At 47.7% G+C, this 19,240-nt stretch overlaps 1 protein-coding gene across 3 annotated transcripts in view; it reads right to left on the bottom strand.

Moving 5' to 3' along the window:
* The window catches only part of Smoc2 (SPARC related modular calcium binding 2), a 148,051-nt gene extending 129,488 nt beyond the window's left edge, over positions 1-18,563 (bottom strand). The window contains exon 1 of one of the 3 annotated variants that reach the window (XM_004868837.3): positions 18,035-18,563. In XM_004868837.3, coding sequence (XP_004868894.2) covers positions 18,035-18,118 — 84 coding nt within the window. In that variant the 5' untranslated portion in view covers positions 18,119-18,563. The remainder of the gene's footprint in view (positions 1-18,034) is intronic. The other 2 variants (XM_004868836.3, XM_087196010.1) reach the window with 2 other exon arrangements.
* Between the last annotated feature and the right edge of the window lie 677 nt (positions 18,564-19,240).

Below are 19,240 nucleotides of genomic sequence, written 5' to 3'. Positions count from 1 at the left end.
TGAAGTATCCCCATCTTTCCTTACTGTGCACCTGGGAACCTAAATGAGAGTCCTGAGAGGTCCTGTTGTAGGATCTACAGCAGCCACCAAACCCCCAAAAGTAGGAAAGCGGTAGAGAAGGCTCCCCTATAGGGGCCTTGGGGGCCAAGGAGCTGATGCTCAGGGCACTGGGAGAGACATCAAACCAAGCCTTCCACATGGGACAGGTCTACAGCTCCTCTAAGCTTGGTGATAAAAATGCAGTAGTTTCCCCAGAACAACACATCACAGCTTCACAGGAGCTTCCAGCCAGGGAGCTGTCTGCCTACACTAAGCGGGACTGGAGTCCCAGGGCACCTACAGAAATGGATTCTGGACACACCTTGCTCAAGCAGACAGCAAGCAGGGCTATGAGGGCTGAAGTAGAAGTCAGAAGGCCAGCAGGTGAGAGATGTGCAGCTTGTGACTTGGCTGATCTGGACAAGGGGAGTCACACAGTGAGAGCTCCATGCAGGGAAGAAACCTGGGGAGCTGGCAACTGGAGCTAAAATGCCTGAGAATTCAGAGGCCATCTCACTGCTTGCAGCCCTATGTGCACGTTGTGCTCCCGACTTAAAGCTCCTCACTTTCCTGACAACAGTGGCCCTTAGGAAACTCAGAGACAGAAAGGCATAGTGACAGGGGAGCAGGATGGCAGTCCCAAGTCTGTGTCCTCATCTGTCTGCCATCTGTGCATCTGTTTTCATCGACCATATTTAATTATGAGAATTAAGTCTCCATGTATGTCAAATATTAAGATTCTTCTTAGCTAAGTGCACCACTTGAAGTGTTAGTCAGCTTTCCTCTACTGTGATAAAATATCCCCGAGAAACAACTTAAAGGATGTATCAGCAAATTCTTGCTAGAGAAACAGATTTGATGCAAGACATACAAATACATAAGAATTTAAAAGATTGGGTTACAGTGGCCACCCACAGAGTCAGGTGTAGAAGAATGGACAAGAGCTGTCTGTGCATTGGAGACGAAACAATCCAGTCAAAGGCCTGGAGCCCACTGTAGGGCCCTGGTGGGAGTCTGTATCAGAAGGCCAAAAGGTCTGCACTGGAGGCCAGAAGACAACTTCCAAGGTGAAGGCAAAGACTGGAGCTTCTCCAAAGAAACAGAAGTGAGCCTTCCTTCCTCTTTTCTCTTTTATTCCATTCTGGGGACAGTCCTCCCTAGGGTGGGTTTTCCACACCCAGAACTAAGCTAAGCCAAATTAGTTGGGTGTTTCTTACTCAAGTTGACACAATGAGTTAACTATCACAAAGGAGGAGAAATTTATTTTGGCTTACGGTTGAGAGGTTTCATCCTATGGTCCTTGGCTCTGCTGCTTCCATGATGGGTGAGGCCAACATCATGGTGGGGACATTTGGGGGAGTAAAGCCATCACCTCATGGCAGGAGAATGTGGGGTGGGGGCAAAATACACCGCTGCAAGGGCATGAGGACACTTCCTCAATGGCCACCCCTTCTAGAGTTCCCACCACCATCTCCAACACATGTCCTCTGGGGGAACATTCCAGATCTAAACTACAGCAGGAAGCAAAGATTTTCTTGCCCGGTACAGAAACCCATATGAGACCCTTCTCCAGTACTGCAGAAGTCGTTACAAAAATGCACACAGTAGTAAATGAGAAGTTCCTAGAAGATTTAGCCTTAATCAGGTTGCTTCAAATAAAAGGGTGAAAACCTAAAACACTGTCCAATGTTTTGCTTTGGTAGGTTTTTCTCTAAAAAGTACTCAAGAAAAGTTTATAAGTGATTTTACCTAAGCCCATCAGGAAATGAGTTGATTTCTCATCCTTTCAAACAAAAGGGCACCCCCACCTGGGTCTGGGCATCTCCACAACAAGGCAGGACTTGGGTTGACACTGAGATCTAAGGAGTATCTAGCAGCCTTTCTCCGCTGGCCCAGGGTGGAGTTAATCAGTCATTCTTTAACAAGCATCTAAATTAGAGAAAAGCCATTGATGTTGGCATTGTTTTACATTTTTAGTTTTGAGAAGCAAAGCTATTTCACATTAACACATTTCCACCAAAACAACTTCTTTTTGTAATGATTGCAAGATTATGATGAGGGTTTGGATCCTGGAGTCATGGTCAATGTTCAAATATGGCATTAATTGCATTTTAAACACTAGTCCAGCAAAGAAATATGGCAGAAAAGCTGGGGAAGCTGAGCCTCGTTACCCGGCTCCCCCAGTATTGAAGGCACTGGCTGAACAGATTGCTACAACCCTTTCTAATGCTCCAGCAAGTGAAGAAAGTAGAGCCATGCTCTCCTTACATCCATCCTGTCCTCAGTATTTCTGGGTAAAAACAATGCACAGTTCAGTGTATGTTCTCATCATATCAATGTTTTCAAAAAATCAAGTGATAAAAGTCTGGCACAGGACACCTCATATGGGAAGATCATGAGGGCCCAGTGTTTCGGTTTGCATCTGTGCTCTCAAAGTCCTGTGCTCAGAGGCAGGGCTTGCGGAAGGTGACTGGATTAGGGGAAGCAGCTGTCTCAGTGTTAGGAGGTGGGGCCTAGAGGCGGGTCACATGTGGGTGTGCTAGAAGTGTGTATCTCCTTCCCTGTTTCCTCCCTTTGCCAGCTCTCCTCCCTGCCCGCCTTGAAGTGAACAGTTTTCCTTGGCCAGGCCCTTTCCCGGTGCCACTGACCATGCAATCACTGAAACTTTTGCAACATGAGCCAAAGTAAACCTCTGCCCCTTTAAGTTGCTGGTTTTGGGTGTTTTGTCCCAGCAATAAGCAAAGTGACTCAGACAGGCAGCACTGTTATATTTCAAAATGCCTGTTACTTTGTTATATTACTTCTGGAATTTCTTTTAACCTCTTTAGAGGAATGTCTCCTAATTCTAACTAGCTTTTTGGAAAATTGAAGTTTCAGGGATTTCACTGGTCCATGAGTCTTGAGTGTGTTTGATCATCAAGTGAGTGTAGCTGAATTAGCCTGGGAAAATGAAGGACACCTGAGGACATCTGTGGCATCACTAGATCAAATACGCTGAAAGGTCTTTGAAGGGTCTCCAAAGAGGTCACAATTTCAGTGAGAGAAGCACTGATAGGTCAAGATAATTAAAGGGAAACACCTTCTACATGACCAGAACACGTGTTCGGCAGAGACGAGGACACCGAAGCAGGAGGGAAACGACAGCCCTGGCACTGCCGGCCCTGATTCGCGGGCTGTTCCAGACCCAACCTGGTCCACCCAGGCTCTGGCTGCAGATTCACAGCATCTTCCCTCTTGCACAGCTAGGCTGCCAACATCCCTATCATTAACTCCCTCTTGGGTCTTCCTAGCCATGACTAATCTGGATCGTCCTCGGCATATCTGGAGAATTCTCCTTCCAGATGTGTGGGACTCATCCTCCCCAGGATGTCCTGGGATTTGGTGCTTCCTGCTGATGACCCAGATTCCTCCCCCACAAAGGCAGGAGAGCCTGTGACCTCAATAGGAATAGGTCCAGGAAACACTAGACACTCAGCATAGATGAGGCGCAGCCCCACTCAGACTTGATAACTGGCACACCCTTCGTAGGTTATAACTTTCCCATCTTACCCATCTTTCTGGTGCCAGGAATTTACCCAGGCCTACAGTCTGCTAGCTGTGTGAACCTGGCACGTTACTCCTCTGGAAAACAAAACTGCGAGACCACCCCGTCAGGAGTTGGGTTTAGGTGTAGAGGCCTTAACTACTTACCAGTCTACCCGAAGCGTGCCTCAGGCAGCACATTTGTTTACATACTGACTGTCCCTTGCGTCAAGCAGCAGATGCCATTTCAACCAGTCGGTTCTTATATTGAATAAATTTGATAAAATTGTTGTTTTTATGTTTCCTGTTATATTATCTTATAAAAATTAACAAAAATATGCAAATTTTAGTTATGCTGTATTTAAGTAATTGTATTACTTACTGATTGATATGGGTGAGTCATTGTGAATAAGGTCCTGAATATACTTAACCTTGCAGAAATATTAACTATTATTGCTCAAATTCCAACATTATTGCTTAGAGCAGAATACTTAATTTCCAGATAATTAAACTTCAATGTTATGCTAACGTCACAGACACAATAAAGTCAGTTAGCTTTTAATCATTACACAGTGTAATAATATGCCTAACTGAGGGGCCCAGGTTTCTGCTTTGTGGAGTCAGAGGGTGGATAGAGGGCACCGGCAAGTCACTGGCCAGTCAGGGCTCTGTTTCTCCCCAAAAAGCTTGACTCCATCCCAAAGCAGAGATGGCAGAGCCAGTCACCAGGGTGGTGACACAGGGGGCTCTCTCCCCATTTCACCACACAGAGGGCTGACACCCACAGTGAGCCTGAAGGCAAGTCCAGACTGGAGGCCTAAAGTCTCTGTCCCTGGGAGCCCACACGGCCTCCTGAGGGCCTCTGCCCACTGCCCACAAGGAGCCTCTGAGGACCAGGAAGGTGGCAGTCGGTGATGGTCCTCAGGCACAGATGGCCCAAGCCTTCCCTCTGCCTCACCCTGTGGGGCCATTCACTCTCATTCCCTCCTGGCTTCCTAACTGCTAAATCTTTTTTGGGAAAGGTCCAAGAGGCCTGTGTTGCACTAAATTCCAAGTGAGGGTCCCCTCTGGAGGAGGGGCCTGCAGAGCCCATTTCTGGCAGGAGAGCCAACTCGCCAAGGCGGGGACTCTCGCCGGGCAGAGATGGCCCCAAGCTGGGTGGTAGCGAAAAAACAGGACAGGGTTTTCTCTTTGGACTGATTGGGAAGCAAGGCATTTTGGAAACATGCCAGTGCCTGCCACTGTGCTACCAACCTCGGGGCCCCACAGCCAGGCTGATTTCTGTCACCAGCAGCCCCAGAGAGGACACCTGTAATATTACTGGGGCCCGGGAAGCAGGCCTGTCAGCAATCGTTCCACTGCCACCCTGGAAGTGATCCCCAGCCCAGCCTGAAGAGCGTTTCATCCCCTGCCACTCATGTTCCCTGAGAATTAGTTGCCCACGTATGTAATTAGGACCTGGCATCCCTTGCATTTACAAACGATGGCTCCAGGTCACTTTAAAATTATGAGGCATCCCGCTGGCAAAACAAAAGATTAAGTAATTGTAGCCTGGGTGAGGTTCGCACAAGTGCCACTTGTAACCAGATCAGGCACCACCAGCATGCCCTCCACCCACTGTGCCACCTCAGTTAGCACAGGCAGTGGGGATGGGCAAATAGAACCTGTGGGTCACTTCTGGTGCTGGGGCTGCTGCCAGTGCGCTTCTGACCTGCAGCAGGTCTGTCCAGTGTCTAAACACATCCTCCTGATGTCCTCAAGATGCCACTGGACACCTCCAGGGGATGACAAGAAACACAGCAGGGGGAACTCAGTGACCTGCCAGCCCTCCCTCTCAGGAAACGGGAAGCCAGGCCAGCATTGGCCATTTCTTCCATTACATGCCACGTGCCAGGGCAGAATAGTAACCACAACATGTGTGCATGGGCCTGGGCCTGGATGGCCCTTCTTAAAGATGGACGGGCTGAGTTTTGTTTGGTTGCCTTGTTCTCTCTGGGGCTCACAGCTCACAGACATCACCCTGCACACTCCTCCTGCACCGCATAGCCTGGGATCTTGCCTCTCTTCCCTGCCATCTCCTGGACCTGCTCCTTGCCTGTGTCCAGCCCACTGCCAGGCCAGATCTTCAGTGCTAGGATGACCAAAGGGAAGGTCACTGTGGTTCCAGAGTGGCACCAAGAACTGTCCCTGGAAAAGCCCCCACTCAGGGGCTGTGAGGACTTAAAGCACAGAGGAGAGTGGAAGGCAGGCTTCCTCCACTTTTCAGTTCAGGGTGGCCCCACCAGGTTAGGGCAAATGGCACAGAAAGCCCCACAAGCTGGGAAGAGCCACAGCTGGTGCCTCCCACCCAGCCCCTCCACGGCTGGTCACCTGCCCAGGGGTTCACACAGGTGAGGGGGTCCAGAGCAGCCCTCAGTCTTGCCCAATGATATCAGGTTACAGCGTGCAGGATGGCATCCGTGGACCCTGAGAGGGGGAGGTGACTCAGCAGAGCTCAGAGAAGAAAAATCCACCTGTCCTGACCTCCAAGAGCAAGTGGTGTCTCCTTCTCGCTGGCCACCTGCCCGGCCTTGACATCACATGCCCCACACACTGAGCACCTGTCCCTTGGCTGAGGTGTCAGAAGCACACAAAGCCATGCTGGGGCCCAGCCAGCTTGACTGAGTCCTCTGTTCCTTCCTAGTCTTACACGTGCATGCATGCACACACACACAGAGACACAGACACACAGGAGGTGGCATGAGAACTGTGTCAAGGTTTCAAATGGGTTTACACCACCCCACCTTGCTCCCCACTCCCAGGACTCCAGAATGCTATAGAGCAAGTCTGTGCCTGTCCCCATGTGCCACACCCGGCTGTGCTGGGATGCCCCTGCCCCTGCTTTAATCATGAGCCCTTCGTCCAAGGGCAATGGTCGTCACCCACACACAATGAAGGCTCCGACTTGTGCCCATGCTGTGACACTCAACATCAGCCATTTCAGTCCCATGCCAGGAGTACTGATGAATCCCATGTGTATTCCTTTGCATTTTGATCCAATTCTGTCCTGTAATCTCTATAAAGGTGAACAAGTAGCAAATATTCTTCAAAAGAAGGAAAGAGTATTGGCAGGAGCACTTCCAAGTAGAGATAGTGGGGAGAGAGAGCAAGGGCCAGGCCTTTCCTGGCAGATTAGGGAGAAGACAGCCCCCACCTGCTGGGTGCCCCCAGGGCTTGGGCAGTCTCTGAGCCCATTCCTTCCACCACCCTTTCTAAAGCCATCCTTACTGATTCTTCCTGAGAAAATAACCATTAGGAAAAAAGGTAGCAAGTGAAAACTGAGTCAATTTGAAATTTCACTAATCTTTCTTAAAGAAAACTCATCAACTGAACACAAAGTTGGCTGGCTGCTCCTGGCCTTGCCTGGGTCGGCAGTCTGGTCCCAGCCTAGGACCCTAGTCGGTGTCATCAGTCTGTGCTGTGTCTGAATCTGGGCTGGTCTTTGGCTGTCTGCCCTGCACTCTGGAGGCCTCCTCACCTGGCCTGCAGGGCTTCCACACCCACAAGCTGCATCCCCATTGCACTCTGCCTGCACTGCTGTCCAGTCTCTGACAGGGCGCTGCTCACAGCCACGTCTGCTGAACCACTGGGTGGCGACCATGCAGCCGTAGCCCCTTTGCCATCACATGGACATCGCTAGCTCCCTTCCAGCACACCGGTCCTGTGAGTGCTTTATTATTTCATTTACATATTTTGATGAGTTTTCTTTTCCTCTTCCCTATTCCTCAAGATGTGCATTAAGAAAATCCACCCCCTAAAAGCTAATCAATCCTTGGGCTAGAGGCAAACCCCCAATCTGGCCTCTGACAGCCCGTGTGCCCCACCTGCAGAACCTGCCTCTGAATCTTGACCCTTCCCCTCAGGAACCACAGGTGGTGATGGGTCCCTTGAGCTGAGAGCCTGGATGTCCCACTGTAAAGTCACAAAGAACGTTTTTGGGTTCTGAATGAAATTGGGAAACCCAGAAAACATTTGAGGAAGAAAAGGTAAAAATGTGGCCAATAAAATACAAAGGCCAGTTAGAGTTGGGTGCTAGGCCAGGTGCTGTGTCAGTCTATTGCTCTTCTCAGACACTTGTGCCTCTGCACCCGGAGTCCTTTGCCTCCCTACCCCTCTGCAGGAGCAGGTGCCCAGTACCACACAGCTGGGAGGCCAGCCACCAGGATGTGTGGGTGGAAACCGAGAGTGGCAGGATAGAACCAGAGAGAGAAAGAGAGAGAGAGAGAGAGACAGAGACAGAGAGAGAGACAGAGACAGAGAGAGAGAGAGGAGGAAGGGCACTGAGAGACAATGGGCCTCTTGCCTAGGACTTCCAGACACACTGGACAAACTGCAGATAGATCTGCCACATAATAAGGAAAACAGAAAGAAAGTAGGCACTCTGGAAGGCAGGAGGATCACAAGTTCAAGCCCAGCCTGGGCAACTTAATGACTTAACAAGACCCTGTCTCAAAATAAAAAACAAGGCCGGGGATTTAGCTCAGTGGTTTCGCTGCCTGCTGTGCAGGCGTAAGGACCCAAGTTTGATCCCCGGTAGGTACCAAAAAAAAAATTTTTAAATAAAAAACAAAACAAAACAAAAATCTGGAAATGTACCTTAGTGCAAAGGCCTGAGGTTCTTTCCCTACTACAAAAAAGGGGGCTGGGTAGAGGAAATGGAGAAGGAGAAAAGAAAAGAGAAAAAAGAAAAAAAGCACTAGAAATGAGAGAAGAGAAGAAGACTGGTGATTTAACTAAATGGGAGCATTAATGTTTTTTGTCTTCAGATATTTAGATAAACAAATATCTAAACAAAATGTAAATGGTTTCTGAGCCTGATGCCAATACAGAGTCAATGAGAATGTATCCAAAAGAATCCATTCAATAAAGTCATGTCCAGGAAGAATATATCCAGGAAAAATTTATCTGATTAAGGATACATTCAGCAGCTGTGTCCAATATGACTGTGTCCAAAAGGAAATGGAAGCAGATTAATTCCCTTCCCAAAGCATTTCCATAAAGGGTATTTGAAGACTTTACTGGGAAAGGCTCAATGGGAAATTAATTTTGAAATCTTGAGCACACAGTGTTAACTTGCTACAGGTACTGTTCTTTTGGGGGTTAAAACCCATCATAAAAATGACGTGCCACAGAACTTTTCTGTCTCTGAAGAACACTGAAATAAAATATTAACTTAGCAAATAAAATAACTTCAGGTTTTTCTGCACCTAAGGTCCAATTCACTAAATGGATTGGCTTTGCAGCAGAAAGAAAATAGCATCATTTTGAGGGAGCCCAGGGCTCCAGCAGACTGCCCAGACTGTCACACTTTCCTCTGACTTTGCTTATTTAAAACCAAAAGTCTACTTCAATATCATAACACTCTTATCTGATACTTGGGCAATACTGAATTTAACATGCATAACCCACAGTTCTAAATAAAGTCACTAGAAAGATCAAATAAAAATGTTCCTGTTTCTAAATGTCCTAATTTAGCATTTTGTGCCGTAAGGCAAATCTCTAGACCGGGAAAGCTGAGCTTATGCTAGGTTGCAGACCCTTGGGCTAGTCTGCAGACAGCCTGTCGGGACTTGGCTGGTGGTCGGAATACCACACCCCACCCTGACTCCTCCCCTAAAACAGGGCGCTCTGAGCTCTCGAGCTCCCTCCTGTGGGCAATTTATGTAACGTCAGAAACAGCAGCTGTGCAGTACAAGGAACAACACAGTAGGCTTCCCAGCGTGAGCGATCACGCCTGGAGGTTTCTGGCAGGTGTAGGAGGCAAGAGAGATGCCAAGAGCGCAAAAACGAACTCACGACTCCACCTGGATTATATCTATGAGTGAAAAGAAAGATCTATCTTTGGCAACTTCCTCCAAAAGATAAATCTTTTAAGAATGAAGAACTGATTAGCATAAGTACATATCTGTATCTGCCAAAGAAAGAAGTTGAACATGTATGTTCAGGTTGGAGCGATTGGTCCAACTTTCCTCACCCTAAGGTGCTTCAAAAACTCTAAAATACATCCACCCAGGGTATATCTTCATAGCCAGCTGGCAAGGGCATCATGAGAACAGGTGAGATATGATCCGTGAGAGCACAGCCAGCCCCGTCACCATTTAGGAGAGAAAAGGACAGAGTGTAAAGACGGTTTAATCCCATGCCCCAGAAGGGTGTCCGTCCACCTTCCCCAGAGATGGCGTTGGCACGAGGGGTGGGGTACAGACACACAGCTTTGAGGATTCATCTCTGGGGCCACCTCCCTGCAGGGTCCACCTCCAGGTCAGCGTGAGCTGCCCAGAGAGACCTGCCCACTCATGCGTACTCCAGAGTCTAACTCAGCATTTTATCCGTGATGACTGAATCACTGATGGAGGGGCTGAGGTGTTCCAGACCTCTCTGAGTCCCCTGAGACTTTTTCCAGGCCCCATGACAATGTAGCAGATAGAGCTGTGTCCTGTTTCCACCTCTTGGAGTGAGTCCCTGAGAAGTCCACCCTATGCCTTCACAGGAAGAAGCAGGAACACTGGACACATTTGCATCAACCACAGGGACAGTCCCAAGCTGAGATGGGAAATCCAGGTGCAAATCTAGTCTTGGTAGGAATAATACATCTGCAACCACCATGTGCTCAAAAACTAATAAAAAAAAAAAAGCACTGCTGGAGATGGCCAGTTTAACAGGATCTCAAATTTAGGAAGTTACTTAGGACTGTCAGCCACCCACAAAGTCATGTCATCTCTCTTAGGTTCTGTTATTTTGTGGCAAGTACTCTTGAAATACTTTGTCTGGTATCCAGAGCCACATGCTGTAAAGGAGGTGGATTTTAAGCTCCGGTTAAAGATGCAAGCTCCAGAAGGAGCCTGGAGGAGGAAAGGAACAGGAGCATCTCCTTGGATCAGAGGTGATGGGGACTAGGAAGCAACATCCTTTAGGTACTGGGTCAGCTCCTCATCTACAAAGAGTTTGATCAGGAAGGAGACATGGTCCAGGATGGAAGGGAGGGGACAGGGAAAGTGGTCATGCAAGATCCTGAGCACCTTTTTTAAAATTCTTGAATAGCTTGTGGAAAACAGACTGTGTCTGATTTTGCTGGTTTATTAAAAGGTAATCTTTAAAGCATCCATGCTTCCCAGCCTGCAGCCTGCCAACTGATGCCTTCATGTATAGGGCCCTTGAAGAATCCTGGTAACAAATCTTACTCTGTGAAGAAGGCAAGCAGTCAGGGCTGTATGTTTGTATCAACGTCTCTTTCCTAACATTCAGGACTTTGCGTGCACCTATTTCCAAAGGCAGAAGACTGCCTAGGACAGGTTGCCTTTGAAAAGGACCATCATGTCACACTCTCCCCACTTCCCTCCTAATGGATAGCCACTTCCAAGAAAGACCCAATGTCTTCACCCGAGTAGAAGGGACAGGACACCTGGACTCCCTGTTGGAGCTACTTCTGGGTTAGGAACATACCAGCCCCCACCTTTCCAAGTGGGATTTTTAAATCACAGAGTGGGATTCTTCGAAAATAAAGCAGGATGGAGCAGCCTAGCATGCACATCACATTCTGTGAAAGCCCATGAAGTTTCACAGAGGGGTAGGAGGGAGTGTCTAACACACGGAGAGCTACATGGCCCTGAACCCTGATCCCCAAGTGGGTGATGAACTTTCCAAATGTCCTGCACTTGACAGATCTAAGTCTGCCAGCCACCAATAGGATGGAAGGACAATAAGGTCAATTTTCACAATTAATTCTGAATGTATTTCTTAAAAATTAATTTTGATTGTACTTTTTTAAAATTTTGATTACATACATCCCTATCCTATGGAATTAGTTTGTATACAACCAGAAACAAATGATTAACTAAATCTTCCTCAATGCTTTTCCTTCTAGTTGTTGAAAATGTTTTTAAAATTACAAGGATAGGTGGAGTGTCCTTCATTATTTTGAGGTTTCTATTTTATATTAAAAAGTGATTGGTTCTTGTCAATAGAGGTGGCTTCATCCTATGAAGCCTTCTGACTTCACCTGGACACCACTGCTGTGGAGGTTGAACAAGCATATGCATAGAGTATTAACTGTGACTTATATGTTGTTCTCAATGTGTGACAACTTCCAGACAGAGTGAGAAGACAAGTAAACAAAGCACATAAGGGAGATCAGCCTCAAGTACTGCTGATCAGAAGACAACAGTAGGGAGCCACAAGGAAGCAAAGGTAAAGGAGGTGCATTTCTCCCGAAGTGGCTACTTGTGAGCAAAGATGAGAAAAAGAGGGAATGCGATGTAGAAAGGTCAGCTCTGGGGTTGGCTTTCAAGTGGCATGTCAGAGACGCAACTCCTGGTACAATCAGAGCATGATAAAACAATGAAATTGGGAAGGATTCAGTGAAATGTGTACCAAACACAGAGACTGCACTAAGGGGATCACCAGTCCAACATCCTAAAATTAAAGAAGTACCCTAGAAATTTGAGTTAGCAGTCTACTCACGCTAACCAAGTACTGTGCCATTTCCTCAGAGTGCTATAAAAATATTTATTAGTCCTCTTAGCTTTTCAGCAAACCCCAGCTGCCAGCACCTGAGTGCTCCTGGCTCTGTGAGAATGTGCCAACCAGGGCCTCTCTGGACCCCCCCACCCCGCAAGAGGGTCCCCAAATCTTCTCAGAGTGAGCTTCCTGGGAGCAAGGATTGAAGTCTGTTCCCTCCAGCCCTCAGTGCCTCAACAGACCCCAGATCCTTGCTCACAAACACTCAGGAGGCCCGGTCGGGCCTGGAGTGATTCTGTCCACAGGGCCTAAGGTGTGGGGGCTGATCAGAACGGGCAGCATCCTGGGTGACAGGCAACTTCCTCACCTTAAGAGAGAAATGGACTCCCTATGATTTCACTCACTTGTTTCTTGCAATTTGGTCACCGAACTGAGTAAAAGATAAAACACTCCAATTCAGGCAAGGTCAACTTAAATACTTTAGAATTTTTATATTGCTAACAAACCAATGGCCTTGTTCTTTAAGAAGTGACCACAATTCATCAAACCCAGAAGCTGGGCATGGTGTTGCACACTTGTAATCCCAGCATTCAGGAGACTGAGGCAGGAGGATCACTGTGAGTTTGAGGCCAGCTTCAGTGACATAGTGAGTTCAAGGCCAGCCTGAACTGCATAGTAAAACTCTGTCTCTAAAAACAAACAGAAAAAGAAGAAAGAAAGAAAGGAAGGAAGGAAGGAAGGAAGGAAAAGAAAGACACACCCAGAACACACCCATGAAATGGGCCCCAGGGAGAATCCCCAAGGAACGCCTGCCAAATGCCCCCAGGCCCCCATTGCCTGCAGCTATTCAGGTTCCCTGAAGCCTCCTTATCACTAGTGTTCATCTAGCTCCCCTCCAAGAAAGATCAACTCTCTCGGCTTGGGGCTTTCTAAGGGATGCTAAGAAAGCACTGTGCCACTGGGATGGAGGGACTTCAGGGCCCAGCTCTGGAGGAGACTCCCCACCAGGACAGCATCTGACATGGACAAAGCAATGTGAAAAGCAGAACCTGAGAAGTCTCTCACAAAATTTCTGCTGGCTTGAAAAAGTGACACTCATGTCAGTACTTTAGTGACAGAAGAAGCCAAGGAGCTTGCTATCATTTGGATAGAAGCATAAAAGAGAAAAAGACAATGGAGAAGAAACTAAAGCAGGCAAATATATTACTAAAGGAAAGAGGAGCAGTACACAGAGTACACTGACATTCTGCCTCCTCTAGAATTCCAGTTCGATCGTGAATCTGCTATATTATGCCATGCATAATAAAAATCTGGACATAATTACAATTTGTCAAAGAGAAGTCATCCTGAGGCAGCCTGCTGACAAGTCTAATTAAATATGACCAGATTTTATAATATTCAACTTCCATTTTAATGTCATTTTTAAAAATTCTGAGAATATGTTAGTTAACATTTTACTTCATTTTATTTATGTGTGTTTTGTTTCAATCTTTGCTCCTTTATTTTCAGTCTGGCACCATAAAACCACATAAGAATGTCTGTGACTTCCATTTTTTAATTTCTTGTTAACTAGTATGAAATAGGGATTTAATAAAACATGAGTTCATATTCTGAAATGTTTCCTCATATGAGCTACAGTTCAGCTTGACACATGAACTTCAGAGTCACAAACTCTAATGCCGTGCACTGGCCGGTGATAGGCCCAACCCCACCACCCAAAACCACACACAGAGCTCAGGAAACAAAGATGGCAGCTCTCATCTTCCACAGATGAACTTAGACATGAAAAGAAGATTACATCTTACATTTTCTTCTCTAACTTCAAAATCCTAATGGAAATTCATCATTCTAGGTGTGTGTCTTGTAGGTGGAAGATCATCCATCTTTTAACTCAAGAACATAAACATATTGCCCTGGACCTCCAACCTAGTGTTCCACGACCTGCCTCCCCAACAGCCTCCATCCTCAAGTTCAGGTTGTCTCATAGGCCTATGTGGACACAGAACTACTTAGAAATCTGTTCCATTCTGAGCCCTTGAAGCCTACATTCACTACGTTTATGCTTACTGCTCCACAATCTTGCTAGGCTTGAAGTTGTTTATAGTTTTACTTATGATGTTGATTTCAAATCAAAATTAAAGTCATTTTTCCCAGTGTTTGGGTTTTTAGACGTCACATAAATGGGTCTCTGAGTCGGAAAATGTTGATTGTGTTTAGTTCCCTCCACTGGCACCACCTTTGTATGCCATCTTCCCAGAGCATCGAATGTCCTGGAAGTCTTTCCAGAAGAAGGAGGGAAAGCACAATTGTCCCCTTAAATATCCAACACTGAGTAACAACATCAGAATGGGAGGGTATGCACAGTCCAGCCCAGAACTGCTCAGAGATGGGAAAGCATTTTTGTTTTTGATATTGCTGCTAGATCCTCCCATGGACTGGCTAACAATGAAACAGTCTTCTAAATTCTAAATATATGGACAAATATTATTTTCCCACCATTTTCCTTCTTTTTCCAGGAAAAGAAATGCAAACAGAGAAGGAAAAATAACTGTTTCGACTCTTGCTACATACTTCTCCAAGACTAGTAGCAGATGTTTCCCACTGAACCCTATGGAAGCTGTTGGTTCACATGCAGGGTCTCCACAGTCTAGATGAGAGAGAGAAGCATGGAATTGTCAGTTCCTAAAGTGACGCTCAAAATAATTCAGGGAACTCCTTCTGCAGGAAGAATAACAACTGTAGGCTGCATTGAGCAGCCTCTAGGCCAGTAACTGTCCAGCTCCCACGCCATAAAGAGGAGAGTCTCTGCAAGGACCTCCTGGATAGGAACTTGGAAAAATGGAGTTCAACAGCAATGCAAAAGGTATGAGGGGGTGGTGACTTAACTTCAATATTCTTAGTATGGGCAAAATGCCACTTAGTCAATTATGAAATGAATCCATTGGCTCTAACTCCAAAACTTCTGGGAGAGGGGATCATATAACCCTTCTTTGTTCCTAAAGCAAACATACAAGTGTGAATTCATTGATTGGTCTATCCATATTCATATAACTACTCCTAATGACAAAGTGGAAGAATTGTAATCATGTTTGTTTACTCTCTGCAGAACACCATTATACATAACCAGTATAAATTTTATACCAATTTATACTAGAAATTATTCCCTAGTCTCAGTTATTTACAGAGATAAAAAGAATCTACCTACTTCTTGGAATGTACCTACTTCTTCAAGGAAGAAATAGACATGGATTCAAATTAGGGCACATTTAACACACTTAAAAATGCCAACTGCTGATTGGAAATACCACTAAGGTCTGAGAGATAATCAAAAGGTCACACAAAGTCATCAGAAAAATATCAAGAAAGACATATCAGGAATGGCACAGAGTGCCATGTCTAATGAATGACTTCGGTGGGAAACAAAGATAATTACCAAGCTAAGCAGATTCTCTGTCCTGACTGTAAGGAACTGGGGTGACAATCCCAAGGTCATAGTCTTGCAGTGCTGCACCCACAAAGCAAGCGCATTTATCTTGCAGATTGGAGGCACTGTACACTCTTGAGAGCCCATGTCTGTCAAGCTCTGTACCCCAAGAGAGATGCATGAGTTTTCCTGTTTCTAACTAAAGATATGGATAGAAAGAGGCAGAGAATAATGCTTTCCTCATTTGCCAGTACTCTCAAGCAGGACTTACCTCAACTGAGCTCATATATACTGTGTGCTCCAAAGAAGTCGATAGCCAACACCCCTAAATAATGTGACAACATAACATTGATGATGATGGTATTTAATACTGTTTTACATGGATCAACAGCAGGGGTAGCGTCAAAAGTCAGGGATTTGAGGACAAACATGTAAAGGGCATATTAAATGCTTTAACTCTAATCCTCACAATGTGCTAAATAGTATTACTGCTTTATCCCCACTTTATAGATAAAGAAGCCGAAGATTAGGGAAGATAAGTAACTTGCCTAAGGCCACACATCCGGTAAAACAATGGAACTCTGCCTCCCAAACACTTTCAGGGGCCAATACCACCTCCAAGATTAATTAAACCTTGTAGAGAAGAGCCTAGCCTTTGAGTGATGGCCTCAGGAATCCAGAGCTTTCCAAAAAAACAGAAGGTGATTTGAAAGGAGATTAGCACCACACACAAAAAAATGCAGAACTTCTAAAATTTCCCAATGATCAGTCAAATCTCAATTCTGTGTGGAATATTTTCCAACTCAACTATGTCTTGATTTTCTAGGCTTGGGAGTGGGGTGAGAAGGAGCATGCAAAATATTTTATAGCTTTAATATTTCTCCTGGATGTAAAAGAAGCAGCCTTGTATGTGCAACTATGAGGCAATGTGTTCTTGGGGATTATAGCAAATAGGGTGCTTCTTGTGTGATATAAGATCAGCTCAGCACAGGAACCCCACATTTCACCCGGAAAATTTTGGGGGTAAGCTAAGGAAGCAAAGGATGAGATATTTCAAGCAAATGGTTTCAGAAGCAGAGGACAGCAGACAAGAATACCTACTGGGTTTCAAGCTATTCTAATCACTAGCCAATTGGCCAGCGAGGGAAGACAGTCTGCTCCTCGCACTTTTGGAATCCTTTGGCAACTGCAGGTTACCTCTGCTATAGCTCTGGGAGGAAACTGGATCTCTCATGGGGAGAAATGGCCTCAGTTTCCCTACTTCCTTCAATGTTCTTTCCATGTGTGGGAGGGTCCTGCTTTTACATATGTAAGTGTATATGTCTGTGACTGTCTCATACATGTATTTATGCACATGAATACATATAGTGAATATGCTCTGTGCCCCCTCCGGGGTGGGGGGGGGATCAGGTCTCCAGGGAAAGAGTGTACGACAACTCCCTTCAGCTCTGGTTGAGAGTCTAATCTACCAGTCATTTGTGAGACACAAGGCAGGGGCCCAGGGCTGCCCCTGAAGAATTTTAGGTATGAACCACGAACTCACTAACTCCTTCCCCCTCACACTGCAGAGAGAGAGACAGGGAGGGAAGGAGAGAGAGAAAGAGAGAGAGATGGGGGAAGGAAGGGAAGGAAAGGGAAGGGGAATGAAGAAGGAAAGAAGGGAGGGAGGAAGGAAGGAATAAGAGAAGAAAAGAGGGAGGGGAGGGAGGAAAGGAAGAAGGGAGAGAAGGAAAGGAAAGGAGAGAGAGAGAGGGAGAGAAAGAGAGAGAGAGAGAGAGAGGGAGAGAACCACTTTGTTTTTGCAGAAAAGCAGAGCTGAATGGACCACAGCTCTTCAGCCCTTACTTTGCTGGGATAAACACCCTGCATGGGACAAGTCTGTGGCCACTTGAAAGCTCCTTCTACCAATGCATTCTTGCTACCTTCGTGTTTTCTCAAGCACTTGTTCAAAAACACATCTAAGTGGAATGTTTTCGTTTCTGCAGATTGCATTAATTACGGGTTCGCAAGCCAAGCAGGCACAGGAGGTCTAAGCTGGCCGCTGCTGCACTTGGCCTGGCCAGGGCTGCCACCGAGAGGCCACAGCGTGGTCCCCACGGCCTGGGAGAGTGAGAGCAGGGTTACCACCCACCTCCAGGAGCACGGGAACAGTGAAACGGTCTTCCTGTCAGTGTCACTAGCTACATGTACTGCACACTTGGGGGTCTCCCAGGCGGGAAGGCCCCTGAGTCTGCCACGCACACCAGCTGGACCCCACTCCTGGCGCCCCAGGCTGGCTCTCCAGGATGGATGGGTACCGGCCTGCCCGCTCCTCTGCAGACAGTGCGCGTCGTGTCCTATGCTCCTGGTCCCGGGCCGTGCCACCCGGGCGGGCCTCAGGACCCCGCACTCTAAGCTCCTGCCGCCGCCGTGGGCGACAGGACCCTCCCGGAGCCCTGATAGCCTGGGCTTCGGCGTGGACACTCACTCGCGGGGCCGCCCCTCGCTCCCCGAGGGCACCTGCTCAGGGAGCGAGGGGCGTGGGGACTCGGTGGGCCAGCGGGCCGGGCTTACCGTGAGCGCCGAGAACTTCTGCGTGGCCGCCGGGGGCAGCAGCGCGGTGAGCAGCAGCAGCCAGCAGAGTTGGGGCAGCAGCATGGTGACCGGCTTGGGGACCAAGACTTGAGGCTGCCGCGCCCTGCGCCCTGCGCCCTGCACCCGGGCACTGGGCCGGGAGAGCGGGCGGGCGAGCGCGCGGCCGATAGTGCAGCGGCTCCTCGTGGTCCTCTTTCTCCCCAGCTCCGCGAGCCCACCCAGTGGTCCTCCGCGTCCGGTGTGACTTCCCTCGCTCCTGTCAAATACCCTCAGAACTTCCCGGATCCTCCCCCCTCCTCCTCCCACCTCCTCCCGCCCTCTCCCCTCTCCTCCTCCAGCTCCACCTCCCCGAGCCCGCCCTGGAACCCGCTGGCTCTGGTGCCCGCCCCGCGCGCCGGTCTGGAGAGAGAAGGTGGAGAGGGTCCCCAGGGCTGAGCTGTCGCCTGCTAGAGCTTTTGCGTGCCTGCTCCCCACACACACACTCTCTGCCCATGCACGCGCACAACGATGGCATACACACGCAAGCACCCACACTCACACGTGCAAGCAGGCAGAAGAGCTCCAGGCACAACCCTCCAGCACCAGAGCACAGTCTGTCCCAGCCAGCCAGCGTGGTCCAGTGGGCCTCGTTCGTCCACCAAGGTTAACATGAAGTCCTGGAAATCCCAAAAGCCCTTTGAGCTCTTGATTTCCAGACTCTGGTAACACCTGAATAGACCAACAGACCAAAATCAGCCCCTTGGTTCAGCTCTGCCAACCAATTCCTGTCTCCAGCTCGGCAGCTGAGAACACCATACCTTCCTGGAATAGGACCTCCAGACCAGCAGCTTTTTGCCCTTCATGCACTCCTGGGATTTCTGGATGCCCTGTCCAGTGGGAGCTCTTACTTGGACAGTACTCTTGACCCAGGGCAAGTAGCAGGAATGCACCTGGCATCCTTTGTACACAGATGTGGCTGCCTTTAACCATCTGGACCAGGTGTTTATGCAGGAGCACCGGGCTTGTGGAGCTGTTAACTTGTCCTGGGCAACTGCAATGGAAACCTAGAGAATTCTGCTCATCCAGATTCTGTGTAGCATGCACGGCAGATAGGATTGCTGAAATAGTTTAGCCTTGGCTTGTAACTTCACAGGAAAAGGCCCTAGTTCTGTCTCACACAGAAAGCTGTCAGTGGAGACCCTCAAG

This window comes from Heterocephalus glaber, unplaced genomic scaffold, assembly GCF_053883595.1.
Source record: "Heterocephalus glaber isolate CG9 unplaced genomic scaffold, H.glaber_assembly_v1.0 deba00001610, whole genome shotgun sequence".
Classification (NCBI taxonomy): Eukaryota; Metazoa; Chordata; class Mammalia; order Rodentia; family Bathyergidae; genus Heterocephalus; species Heterocephalus glaber.
Note: the sequence above shows the minus strand (reverse complement) of the source record. Positions and strands in the feature narration are given on the sequence as shown.